The 10,212-nt window shown below is 40.7% G+C and overlaps 1 protein-coding gene across 2 annotated transcripts; it reads right to left on the bottom strand.

Annotated features, from left to right (window-relative positions):
- Nucleotides 1–1,185: 1,185 nt before the first annotated feature.
- trh (thyrotropin-releasing hormone) lies at nt 1,186–3,845 on the bottom strand. Of its 2 annotated transcripts, none has more exons than XM_076741177.1 (3): nt 3,724–3,845; nt 2,996–3,206; nt 1,186–2,496 (listed from the first exon to the last, which is right to left on the bottom strand). In XM_076741177.1, the coding sequence occupies exons 2-3, from the start codon at nt 3,183–3,185 to the stop codon at nt 1,874–1,876; spliced, it is 813 nt and encodes a 270-aa protein (XP_076597292.1). In that variant the 5' UTR covers nt 3,186–3,206; nt 3,724–3,845; the 3' UTR covers nt 1,186–1,873. The 2 variants fall into 2 exon arrangements, with proteins under 2 accessions (XP_076597292.1, XP_076597293.1); XM_076741178.1 differs by having other exon boundaries at nt 2,996–3,203.
- Nucleotides 3,846–10,212: the final 6,367 nt, after the last annotated feature.

Here is a 10,212-nt window from a genome sequence, read left to right as displayed (position 1 = left end):
CATACTTGTTTGATTGGATTTGATCTTTGAATCATAAACATGAGCAGCTCATGTTGCACAAACGTTTGGCATGACTAATGGAGAGTGCTCACTGTGCTTGTGTTGGCAAAGGCAAGGTTGGTGTGAAAAGCTGGAAACTGCCCCAGGGGCCTTTGGCTCTCTGCGTGTCAGCTGGTTTGGTATTTAATTCATTTAATTGATTGTACATTTTTTCAGGAACATGAAGTAAGATATGACCTGGATTGATAGCCTTAAGTTGGAGCTTGTGTTATTACTCAGCCCTGATGCTCAGTGTTCGCCTGCGTCAAAATCTATTTTTCCATTCAGTTATTTCAGTTTCAGTTTTTAGTTTTATAAACTATATGACCTATGGCTCAGTTCCAAGGGCTTTATGGCAAAACACAACTAAGGTGTCATGTGTAGTGTGCCATGCGTTGTCTATTTGTTGACAGCAATAGGGTGAGAGGTCAGCAGTGGCCAAAAAACTTATCTATGGCCCCCTTGCAGGTTAATCAGTCAGGGGCAGGACATAATCTGTGATGGACTCACAAACTTCAAACCAAAAGTATTGAAAACCACTGTGTGTTGGGGTGTGTGCATATCGCATGTCATTTTCTTCCCATAGATAGACTTGTGTACTTTTTACTAGACATTTTATATACAGTATAATCTGAACTTAAACTCCAAAGCCACAGGGGATTTATTGCATCTAAATTACATCAATTGCTCATCACCTTCTGTGCTTGAGAGATTTCAGATCTGTCACAGATTCAGTCTAAAATAGTTCATGCCTGAAATATAATCATCATGAATTGTTCACCCTGTATATTAGATAACACGCTTTTACTCCTGCTTAATGGTTTATAAGTCTACTGAGCATTACCGCCAGAGTTGAAAGTTGTGTGTGTGTTTCAGTTGAGCATCTCCACCTTCAAAGTCTCCATCTCTGGTGAATAATTTGCATATTGATCAGGCCTGTGGACAGCTGCTCCCAATGCTCTGATGGAATGAGCCCAATTAAACTGAGAAGAGGATACCTGACACTCTGTCTCCTATTGAATTGCATTAATCATTCCAGATGAGGCCAAGGCAGGCTGACTGCTTTGTCAGACTACACACCAATTAGACCTTTAGTGGGGTTGAAGAAACAGATTAATAGACTTTAACACTGACTAAAGCACACCATACATTTTTACCAATGCGTTTTATTGTCCAACAAAAACATTGGTGGTTGACTTTAAGGCAAAGGTAGCTTTTAATTTACAACATTGGGTTAAATAAACTTAATCCATGCAATAATGAGTAGAAAAATAAGCAATGACACATATTATTTGCTGTGATATTAAGTATATTTTACATAAGTAGAAAAGAATGAAGCACAAACTAATCAGTGAAGGGGTTTTCTACTTATAACCGTGAACGTGAGCCACTTTCATTTTTCCCACTTTCAGCATGTATTGTACCGGCAAGCGTGTGCTGCCTCACAGAGCCAACACGACAGATGCCAGTAGACTACATTCTGGTGTTTAGCATAAACTGACTAATTAACGGAATAAATATTAAATAATAAATATTGTATTAATTTGATTTATGAATAAAGTTTAACATAGGGAACACACTCTTATGAAAACATTATTTACAGCGACAAAGTCAATTTGGAGGACAATTACGCACAAGCTCTCCAAAGAAACAACCAGCAGATGAATGTTTTGCGATGATGATACAGTAACTGTCTGCCAAAGAAAAACTGTGGCACAAAAGATTAAATGATGTAAATTCTTTTTTCATTTTTAATAATTCATTATGGTCACTTATTTTACACTTGTATGTGTTTACAACATAGCAGTAAATGCACACCAGGTTTTTATTTAACCTACTCTCCTTCCACTAAATCCTCTTCGGGTGCAAATCTTTTGCCCGGGTGTTGTCTCTTCTCCTCGGCATGGTTCTTGTTAATGTTGTCTAAAAAGTCGAGCAGCAAACTGGTTTTGCTGCAGCTCGTAGGGTCCAATACATCACACGGACTGTTTGTGCCTAAATCCGGACTGGAGTTATCCCAAAACCGTTTTCCCGGGTGCTGCCGCTTTTCCAACTCAGCCAGGTCTTCGTCTCCATCAGCATCCGCATCCCAGTCCTCATAGGCGTCCTCATCCTCGGGATGGCGCTTACCTGGGTGCTGGCGTTTGCTGTGCAGCACCAGGTAGCGTTTGCCCGGGTGCTGTCGTTTTGAAAGTTCACTCATGAGCATCACGGGGGATTCAGAAACGTGTCCCATCGCGGTGCGCTTTCCCGGGTGTTGCCTCTTCTGGAGCTCCATGAACGAGTGCATTTCGCCGTCGCGTTTTCCCGGGTGCTGTCTCTTTTGAAAGTCAAAGTACTTTTCATCATCGGCCTCTTCTCTCCTCCCCGGATGCTGCCGTTTCTCCAAATCCTCGCTGTATCTCTTACCAGGATGCTGTCGTTTTGTCACCCATTCTGTCTGAGTGGAAGATCCCTCTGGAGGAAGGAAAACGTTATTTAGATTATTTCAGTTACCTCCAAGTCTACTTAGAGAACCGTTTTACTGAAAAAATATGTTTCCAGCTTTTCTGTGCCGTGCGTAAATTGCGCACAAACGAGGGTAGTTGCTGGTCCATATTCCTTATATCATATTAAACTGGAAGCAGAATCTTTACTGTTTTAATTTTTATTTTATTTTTTTTTTTTTTAAACACTTTCAAACATTTCTTTTCATGATCACTGATAACTTGTAAACATGCAGAAGTACGCACGAAGCCCAAAACTGCCTGAGAGGCGTTGCCACTTTAAATGCTTTCAGTTAAAAACAAAATACAAAAAGCCAAACATCAGAATAATGGCAGTGTGAAATGAAATTTAATGACAGCTTTAAAACTGTACATTACGCATTTTTAAGTACTTTATGGCACGATTTTGTATCAAATCAGTTGTGCCTGGGCTGCCTGTGAAATTCATCCAAGGCACGTGTTTTACGCACCGCTTCTGCCGTCCTCATCCTGCAGCTTTTTGAGGATGGACTGTAACAGGAGACTTTCTGCTCTCTGTAGTATGATGTCGTCTATGGTCCCTCGGTCCGTCTCATCCTCAGCGGGGATTCCTTGTCCTCCACACACAGCCAAGTTGCAGACCACGAGAGAAGCCAAGATAAGCAGACATGTCGACTTCATGGTGATTTAGTTGGTCGTCTGCTGAAGAAATACATTACGATGGATGGGAAAATATATTGCAGAGATGAAAAGAATGCGGTGGCAAGGTCTCTAAACACATGGTTTGACTGCAGTAAGTATATATTTTTAAGTTATTTGATTCAATATAGTGACTCGAGGTCTTATTTTTCTGAAAAGAAATATAAACCAATCGGAGATCAGGTGTCCAGTGGAAATTATTTCAACTTGTTGAGAGAGCAACCTTCTTAAATCTGATTGATATGCTTTTATTCCGATCAGTTGCTAGTTGAAAAAGCCTACAAGTTAGTCTGCTTCGGAAACAAAAGGAATCATTTCACTGCAGCAACATTTTAAAGTTGTTTTACAGAAAGAAAACATGCAAACTCAATGTCATGCCGTCAAAAAACCAACAACTCTGGAGTAAATGTGGATTAACACATACTAGAACCAACCAGATATGATAAAGTAAAACCACAAACACAAAAGATAGATATATTTACTTTGCTGAATGGTTTATTCTGAAGTGCGCCAGACTCACCTGGAAAGTGTCCAAAGTCTCCTCTTTCCCAGCCTCTGCTGAGTGCACCGCAGGCAGTTATGATTGTTGCTCTCAGCCTCTCGAAGCGGTTGATGACCTGTAAAGGCCAAGTCTGGAGGTATGAGCAGATAACTTTCCGTCCCAGCATTTATACTTACCGGCCACTGTCGTCACACCAACGCTGGAGTCATTTTTCAGGATCCCTCGTCCCCAATGATGTCATCAAATCGTGCGCAACTGGAAGCGGTGAATGACCGCCCTATAGGTGCAGCTGCCCAATCTGTCAATTGAAAAACAAATAAATGGCTTATTATTATTATTATTATTATTGGAACAGGTGCTGCTACACGATGACTGAATATGTTTTGTTTTTGTTTTGTTTTGTTTTTTGTAAAAATGGGAATTGTTCACTTCGTAGTGCACAAGTCATTTCTTCATCACGCACGTCAAATTTGTTTTTATATAGTACATGAATAGATGTTTTCTTACCTTCCACCAGCCCAATTTGACCATTACATTAATAAACTTTACATTTGGCTACAGAAGTCACCATAGATTGCTTTTTCTGGTTGCTTTATGCCAAGTAAAAATCCCCAGCTCCCACTCCGAGTTAAACTTGTATGATCCACCTCCGTACACGTTCAGCTGTGTTGTATCGTGACCAGAAAGTGTTTGAATTGTGCTCAGAAAAAACAGATGGGTTCAGCTCTCCCTCCTGTGACCTTTGGGTATATCTGTGACAAATATAAATCCATTTCTCTGCAGCCCTTACTGGCGCCACATGGGAGGCCTTCAGATTTTTTTGTTAAGTTTCTTATGTCTGAGTGGCAAACAGAAATAAAAACGCAGGAGCTTGTTCTAATGAGACTTTTACTTAATATGAAAATTCTGAATAGATGAAACAACATTCATATACGCTTAATGAAAACAAAACGTAGTTGTACTTGTACTTTACTGGAGTGTTTAAATTTTCAGGCACTTTCTACTTCAGCTCTACTACAATGTCATCTGACAGGTGGAGTTACTGGTTATTTTGCAGAAGATTTTACATAGAAAGAAATAATATGAAGAACTTTTTGTGGTGCAATTACGGAAAGCCAAGCAGGACAATTACAGGACATTTCAAAGAGTTAATAAAACAACGTAGAAAATCTCTTTCTTTTTTTTTCTTTTAGCTTTTCTTACATAGTATTCTCTCTCTCTGTCCAGGTAGGTCTGATAAGCTTTGCTGAGCTTTGAAAGTGCACATGTCTGCTGGCTGAAAGACCTGTTTCCATATGTCTATTTCTCTGCAGATGAAGAGTGTCAGCATCAACTTCTGACTGCAGAAAAACACACCATCACATGGAAGCAGATGTGCACACACAGTGTTCGTGTCAGCTGGGCGTAGGATCAGCGGTGCTCGGTGAGTTTACTCGAGCTTTATCAAGACTGAGCTGGTCTCTGTAATGACCTACCTATGAAGAAGCTTTCAATTAAATTATTGAGACCAAAAACTAGATGCAACTGTGTGGATTCCTGGTAAGAAAAGAAGCATTTTGACAGAGATTTGGCCTCAGTGCAGCACAAGAATCTCTCCAAAAGCACCTGTATTAGACTATCTGTAGTTCTTGTCCATTATGCAGAATCAAATCACTCCACCGTCTGGAGGAACCCCTGATAGTCACTCAGTCAGAGATGAATGCTGGTGTGAATTGAATTGTCCGTGTAATGCTATAATTACTGCCTTTCAATATGCTGCCATGTCCAATACTTCAAGTTATGTTAGACTCCTGCCAAGCCTGGAGTTAAAAAAAAAAAAAAAGTCAATATCATGGCGAGATCATTAGGTATGCTTTATGACTGACGTTATATTGAATAGTGTCTTCCATCTTTAGCTCATCTTTAGCTGTAATAGGATACGTCTTAGTTTACTTTGTGAGGAAATGACAGCTACCTCTGTTTGATATTTTCTCTAATGTTGAAATGAAAACAAAATTCGATCAATATCCTCTAAAAGGTGAGGTTTGTGAGAGCATTAACATTTTAGTTAGCAGTTAAACGCTAAAATAACGTGTTAAAGAAGTGTCTTGTTAAAGCCCATGAGATTAATTCAACGTCTCTCTCCTCTCTCAAAAGTGTGAAAAAGGAAGAGTAATTCCCCGTGAGTCTTGTTCTTTCTGTACTGTATTGCCGCAGACAAACACCGGACATGACGGTGGCACAATTAAGACACATCTGATCTGTATGGGAATCCACCGTCTTTCGTCTGTCATGTGTGTCCCCACCCTCCTGTTAGGCCGAGAGTGTAACGACATGCCCAAAGGAACCAATTAATTGCCCGACAGGATGTGCATGTTGGATTTTGAGCAGTGCAAAAGGCCAACATACGTTCTGACTATTGAAAGCCTTGTGAATGTGCAGGATCTGTTCAGTGAGGGTGATGTCCTGATGCCGAAGATGTAGTACAATTAAAGCAGATGGAATGATTGCTGCAGGTGTAGCAGCATTCATTTTTTCCCCACTATCGCTGTAAGGCTGTGATTAAAATACATCCTCCTTTTTTCTCGATCCACGCGCACTCACCCCGCAGTAAAAAGCTCGCTATCAGAGTCTTTCAGAGCTGGGAAATCACGACAATTAGTATTCTGGACAGCATTATGTACCTCATGTACCGAGGAAGACGACAGGTTAAGTATACGCCCTGTGCGGTGGGAGAAAATAATAAGACTCATTAGCCTCTGTCCTCTGTTTACTCTTGCTGCTGTTAATTATATATCTTTTAAAGTCTAAAGTTTAAAGTGCGTAAAGGAAGTTTCTGCAAAGCATGGCTGCATGTCACCCTGCATGTGTACCCGATTAATGCTGTGCAGATCAGGAGTCTGTACCGCAAAGGGAGATTAGAGGGTTAGAAGCTCTTCGGGTTTAACTCTATTGTCACAAAGTAATACATATAATACAATATTGTACAGGACACAGTAAAGTCAAGTCATTTGAAAGCGTTTTAATCAGATGTTTAAAAGGACAGCAAATACACAGTCCCCTCTGGGGTCAGTCAGAAAATCTTTGTCTGCTCACCTCAGTGTGCAGCTGTTGTACATATGGGTTCAGTAGGCCACACTAACATTATATGATTAATATAGTTTTGGACTGTATCCTTGAAGCAATAAGAAGCTAAATGAAAGGACGCTAAAATCGGTGTTGGAGATGATCTACCAATGTGGGTCTTATTCCATCTCTACAGCTCAAGATAAGTCGGTGAGTATCAAATCTTTTCAGACCCACTGTGCTGATAATTGATAAAGGGAAACTCAATTTGATCTCCACAGGGTAACATCACTTGAGGCAACATCGGCTGGGCCTCGAGGCTGCATTAGCTGCTAGTAGCATAACACCCCCGAATCTCCAACTGAACTGTCAGCAGTCGAGCTGCATTTTGGGAAATGTAGGTGCCGGGTTTTGGAGGAAGAATGTGTGGAATGAAAAAGTCAGTATCTCTGGTTCTGTTGCATGGATTTTTATGCTTTTAGAAAACTTTGTATCTCAAGTTTGACAGCGTTAAGTGCAATACTAAATCAGTGGACCGCTTTTTTAAGGAAAACATATACCTTTTTCACCTTGTAGGTTCTTGTGCTATTCCAGCTGTGTGAATATACTGTGCACCATATTTTTAACCTCAGTGAAAATCACTTTTTTTGCTTCTGCTATGACCTAATTTCCCTGCGATATTTCAGTTTTATCTCATGTAATGTTAAGTGCTTAAGTAAGACCTTAAACGCGCTCACAGCTGGATTGGAAAACCAAAACTAGATAACCAGCGTCATGATGCCGGTTTTCCAGGAGCAACAATATTAGGCTCAGTGACAGCAGGTGACACACAGAGAGCCAGAAGGGGAGCTCGCTTCTTGATATGGGCCCTAGATCTGTCGTCTGTCTCTCCCGTGTGCAGCTCATCAGACTGAAACATCTGCCTCTGTAAGTTACTGCTCAATGATCCCTGCAGCCTTTAGTGTAATCCTCGCTCTCCCAGTATTGGGAAGTCAAAGGCAGCTGTGGTGAAGAAATAAAAAACACCACAGTATAATATCATCATAAGCGTCACACACAAGACTCCTTAACTAGAGAGATGAGCGTGCTTAGACATTTGACTACAGATTTACAGAAATAATCCCAGAGAAGAAACCGGTTCTACGGTGCAACAAAAATAACACAACTGACATTACTGCATCGTTGTTAAATTGAACTTAAATTGCTTCAAATGCAGCCCCCTGAGAAACTCTCATGTATTTCTCTTATCATCTCCAGTGACATCATTCACATCTATTCTCAATAAATTTCTATAGCTTAGTTTGGATTGGCAGAAATTTCAGTCAGTAGGGTGTTTTATCAAGTGTCAGGTTGACTGGGTTGTCATCGAGCAGGATGTGACCTGAATTTGGCTCATGATATGTATTTTTTGTGACTCACTGAAAAAGAGGCAGGGTAAAAAATGTGCTACAGACTAGCTAAACCTCTAAAACAGACGTACTATCTGGTCCTCAACTTTGGCTTAGAAATGTTCAAACTGTTCCAGAAGACATGTAGCGACATTAGCATTTATTTGGAGTTGCATTCCAGGCTACACGATGAAGTGATACAATATTTGTTCTCTTTTAGCTCTGTTTTTGCTCTCTAATAACTCCCGAGGGAAATATCCGTCTGTTTAGCTACTAAATGCTCCACTGAACAAAGGACTTACTTCAACTCAAATCATGATCTTTCCCTAAACCTAACCAAGTTGTATTTGTGTTTGGTGATACAAAAGTATTTATTATAGCAAGTTTAAATGAACAATTATGCCGGCAGAGGGTAGCAGGTGAGTTTAGTAAATGTAGTTTTACTCTCAAGACTGCAGTAAGTCTTCAGATGGACAGTCACTCTTAGCAGTTCTAAAATCACACACAGGAACTGTAACTCATGATTTACTGCTTAATAATTCTTTAGTATTTCTTTCAATGTCTGGAATGAAAAACATTTTGGTTGCACAAAAACGGATGAATTCAAAAAAGGAAAGTCGATAAAAGTCTTCACAAAGCTCATTGAAATTCACTTAAAGTAGAGAGCGGATCTGCAGACGGGTGAAATCCAACACCTCGGTGTTCATAGACATTTCAGAGCAAAGCAGTCAGAGGTGGCAAGTTAAAAGACGAGACATCAGAGTGTGACCGCGGGGCGTGTGAGACGCGCAGAGTAGAAGACGGACAGGATGAAGGCAGACACCAGAAAACGAAGCGACACAAACAAATAAATAAACAAATGGAAACGGGGGTGTGTATGGATGGAGTGCTAACCCCATCCCCCAAAAGTGACACAGGCCTGACAGGGGTCACTGCAGCTGGGAATGAGTGACAGTTTACAGGGCGCTCTGGTGGAGACGGCGGGCTGGAAATGTGTGTGTGTGTGTGTGTGTGTGGAACGGAAGTGTGCTGCAGGTCAGGAAGGCAGACTCAGCTTTAGTGGCCAGCCTGTTGTCTTTGTCTTGCATGTTAATGTCATGCAGAAACTCGAAGGAACGCTTCCGTTCTTTCCAGATGAGATCGCCATTCATTGCTCGTTCAAATGTACTGGTTCGTCGCTGTGCATGTTTTGTTTCATATGAATGGTGTCGTACTACTCTTTCTCTTCAATGGATATATTTTTGGGATATTCAAAAGACAGAAAAAAATTAGATTTGTTTTAATTTAAACCACTGTAATATCTTTCAGTTGATAAATTACTACACAATGACTGTGAGTTCTCACCTGTGGTGAGAGTTTACCCTTTGTGTTCCATCAGATCTGTGCCAGTTGAATGGTTGCCGGCGAATATTCTTTGACCTGTGGTGCTTCATGGGTGTCCACATTCAAATCATGAGAAAGGAGGGGGTGAGGGACGGGGGCAATTTGCGTCAGAGAGTGCATGTTCATTGGCAGTCAACTCAAAGCGAATATCAAAATAGGTGCTTAAAGGGCTCACACAGTGGGCGATTTTACAGCAGCCCCCCTGCAGCTGTTCATGGAATAACACAGTCACAAGACCTCCATCCATCATGGTGATGACATCCCTGAACACTACAGCTTCAAAATGACATCAAGTGAAACCATGTTTGTCACACAAGTAACCCTGCGATCAGTGGTATGGTGCCAACACTGTGATAAATCTAAGAAAAATTAAACCATATTTTAATCAATGCTGCAAAAATGAAGCAAAGCTCTTCCCGGAGTAGGATATTCACATTTAGCCACTTTAGCCTTCATATTTTCAAAAGTTTTATTCTTTTCTCTCAAGTGCCAGATCCAGAAGCAGCAGTCATGAGTGGCACCAAATATTAAAAATTCTCTTTTATGCAACTATTTCCTATCTTGTGATTTCTGCTGAGAAATCTAAATCAGCAGACTCTGAGAGCTGGAGTCGTTTCTGTTTCCACGTTGACTAATGCCTTATTTCCTCATTTTTCATCACAGAGAACAATACACATACCCAGACGCAGAC

This window comes from Chaetodon auriga, chromosome 10, assembly GCF_051107435.1.
Source record: "Chaetodon auriga isolate fChaAug3 chromosome 10, fChaAug3.hap1, whole genome shotgun sequence".
NCBI lineage: Eukaryota > Metazoa > Chordata > Actinopteri > Chaetodontiformes > Chaetodontidae > Chaetodon > Chaetodon auriga.
Note: the sequence above shows the minus strand (reverse complement) of the source record. Positions and strands in the feature narration are given on the sequence as shown.